The sequence below is a fragment of the Capsicum annuum genome, chromosome 2 (genome assembly GCF_002878395.1).
Source record: "Capsicum annuum cultivar UCD-10X-F1 chromosome 2, UCD10Xv1.1, whole genome shotgun sequence".
NCBI lineage: Eukaryota > Viridiplantae > Streptophyta > Magnoliopsida > Solanales > Solanaceae > Capsicum > Capsicum annuum.
Genome location: NC_061112.1, coordinates 119256321 through 119259505, shown reverse-complemented (window position 1 = coordinate 119259505; position 3185 = coordinate 119256321). Strand labels below are relative to the sequence as shown.

At 33.8% G+C, this 3185-nt stretch overlaps 1 protein-coding gene across 1 annotated transcript; it reads right to left on the bottom strand.

The window, feature by feature from the left end:
- On the bottom strand, positions 1 to 1729 carry LOC107853908. Its single transcript, XM_047406719.1, has 3 exons — positions 1460 to 1729; positions 1107 to 1162; positions 1 to 915 (listed from the first exon to the last, which is right to left on the bottom strand). The coding sequence occupies exons 1-3, from the start codon at positions 1640 to 1642 to the stop codon at positions 252 to 254; spliced, it is 903 nt and encodes a 300-aa protein (XP_047262675.1). The 5' UTR covers positions 1643 to 1729; the 3' UTR covers positions 1 to 251.
- Positions 1730 to 3185: the final 1456 nt, after the last annotated feature.

Here is a 3185-nt window from a genome sequence, read left to right as displayed (position 1 = left end):
ATTCAAACGAAATATTCATTGAAAAATGAAGTGACCCATGTGAATTACAGTATTATCCTTTTTCAGATTTGTCCAATCCAACACCAAGGTCTACGTAAAAACATTTTACACTGTTTTAAGCAAAGTTAATGTCACCTAGAGCAGTAGGACCATATGCCCTAAACAAACTACATTCTACGATTATAATAACAGCACATTTCGACAAAAAAAAATTACATACGCTAGCTAGCTAGAAATTGCTGTTGAGAATTTCACATCAGAGATTTGAGTGACCTAGCCTTGATGGGCTTACGGGATCTTTTTATCAGCTTACAATTTTCAACTTCTTCAGCATCATCATCCTCGTCTTCAACGTGCTCAACTGCAACATTATCCATTTGAGGAGACGAAGATTGTCCCCCGTGAGTAGTACTGTCACGACTAGAGTTGTTTTCAGCTGCCGCGGGTGCTGTTGTATTATTCTTCCTACAAGTCGATGGACCTCTTTTCTTGCCCCATAAAGGACCAAAACCAGAATAGTAGTAATATTCGAAAGACGATGATTTCTTAGGACGATGAGGGCGGCCACGAAAACTCGGAGTTGGCTCGGCCTCCACCTCCACAGTTTGCTTAATTTCGGTGTCGGAGTTAGCAGCAGTAGTAGTAGAATATTGAGCTGAGTTGTTGCTACTGCAATGCTTCTTCCCTTGAGCAAAATGGTGCTCACATAAATTATGCCCTCTTTTCGCCTCTCTACTGCATTGCCATCCCTTCCCGTCATTCTTGACGCACATTGTTGTAACACTGTTATTTCCATCTACCATCTCATCGTCTTTGTCGAAATCATTACAATCAGCAGGCACATCAGCGATATTATTGTCTAAAAAACTCATCTTTCTCGCGTCCCCATTATCGTCTAGCTTCATTGACGTGATGCTACAGAAAATACAATGCTTGCTAACTCAGCATTACAACCAATTACATTTGATATGCACATACCCAACTGTTACGCCAAAATTTCAAATAGATCTTGGAAAATTATCGTTTTCTGAACTACATAAAAAGAAATGAAAGATATAGTGCTGCTAGTAATTAATAAAAAATTGATGTAATAGTTGAAAAGATACCTCTGTTCAGAATCACAAAAGGTCTCATTTACAGCACAGCTATAATATCCATCCAACTGCAGCAAATGAAATCAGAAACCAAAAAATAAAAGTTCATTTCTTGAAAGAATAAAAGCTGTGCAGTGGAAAATAGGGATAAACAGTGAAACAAATCGAAGATAGAAGGGTAAATAAACGATAGAAATGGTTGGATTGAGATTCATTGAGGAACCCTAATGGGGCGCTGTAAGTAAAATTAAACCCTAAAACAAAAAGCAGAAAAATGAAGGGACATTGAAGAAATGAAATGGGAGTTATTGAATAGATCTGGTAAAAGGGTAAGAAGAAAAAGGAGATTTATTTATTAGACTGACCTGATACGAAGAAGAGGCCGGTGGTAGTGGAGGTGCAACAAGTAGTGGCTGCTGGTTAATGTTATCGTCTTGGAACGTGATGACGTCCCATGGAGACTGATTGAGCTGACAATGGTGAGCACCGGGGAATACAGAACAAGTATAGAAGAGCGGGGAAATTTTTGCGTGCTTCCTTATTCTCATGGTTGAGAACAACTCTCTGTAAAACACACACAAAAGAAAGAAAGTATATTTGAGGGGTAGGCACGATGGGAAGCGGATCCAAATGGGTCATATATGTTTTTATTTTTATTTTCATTTTCATTTTCATTTTTTCTCTCTTTGTTAATTACTTGGGCCCCACCAAGCTAATTGGGTTTGGGCGGGGGGCGGGGGGCGGGGCAAGGGAGGGTGTATGTTCTGCTGGAAAGAAAAATGTATTTAAGAATTAAGATAAATGAATATTTTTTTATTTCTGGGAAATAAGATGTGATTAATTTTTATTTTTATTTTTATTAACAAGTATATTCATTAATCAAAAAGTGAATCATTACATAGTCGGGTAGACACTGACCATCCACCACCTCATTTGTCTTTCTATGGTCTACTCATGTTATCTATACATCTATCATAGTCATACTCCTTTCACAATAAGTATCCAGTCTACTTCTCCTAAGGAAATTAATTCATCAGTTGCAACTTTCCCCGCCAAGAAGCTTTGTTATCAAATTTATATTATACTATTATATTGAAGGTATAAATTAATTTTGAGATAAATTTATATTATTGAATAAACATAGTACATATAAATCTAGCATTTACTAAACTTAATTAGTTTCTCAACATTGGAATTATACTATCCTATCTCCGTATGATTTAAATCAATTTAGAGATTATAATCTCAATACTATAATCATGCGATAATTTAGTCAGCATACTAACTATTCTTGAAAGTATTGAGGGTAAGGGTGAGCAAGGGTGTGGACAGGTGGAGATTGTGGCTAGGGGATAGAGTGGTGGAGTAAAGATAAGGTGTATTGATGGATAAAAAGGATAAATAAATATGAAATGTCATTTTGTGAAATTTATTTTTATTATAAGAAGTCTTATCTTTTTTATTTTTAAGAAAATATTTCTCAAAAATTTTAACCTACCCAAGATAAAGAAATTAAAAAAATATTATTTGAAATTTATTATTCTTTTATACCGAACAAACTATATATATATATATATATATATATATATTTTCAATTTTGGAGCTTGCTCTTGCATTCATTTTGCAACAAGAAAAAATCAAAGATACTCATTTACTAACAGCAATATTTTAATTTTAGTTTTCATCATACATTTGGTTATTTATAGTCTTGTTGTTAGGGTAAATTATAATCGCAGTTGTCATTCATCTTAATTAGCTTAACTCTAATTACTTGAAGTTTAACCATGGTAACTTTAAGCAACAATGAGAAGTAGAGGGTTGAATTTGAACTCTTTTTGTTGACTCATTTTGAAATGTGGAATCGAGTCAAAATATGTGACTACTTGAGGATGACAACAACACGAAATGTCTCAAAGTATGAATTGTAAAATTAAAATAAAATTTGTATAATAAATGAGCAAATTTTACAACTTTTTCCTTTTGAAAATATTTTAATTAAATATAAAAAAAATCGATAAAAAGCAAAGAACAGAACAAATTAACTAGTTAATGTATACCTCATAATGATCACGCTTAATCTTTTGTGTTTGC

What these genes read in the sequence shown, in the direction of transcription:
- LOC107853908 (XM_047406719.1), bottom strand. Translation starts at nt 1,642, where the DNA reads ATGAGAATAAGGAAGCACGCAAAAATTTCCCCGCTCTTCTATACTTGT. An exon ending in CGGCCTCTTCTTCGTATCAG is followed by an intron (nt 1,163 to 1,459) that starts GTCAGTCTAATA and finishes CATTTGCTGCAG; the next exon opens with TTGGATGGATATTATAGCTG. An exon ending in TTTTGTGATTCTGAACAGAG is followed by an intron (nt 916 to 1,106) that starts GTATCTTTTCAA and finishes TATTTTCTGTAG; the next exon opens with CATCACGTCAATGAAGCTAG.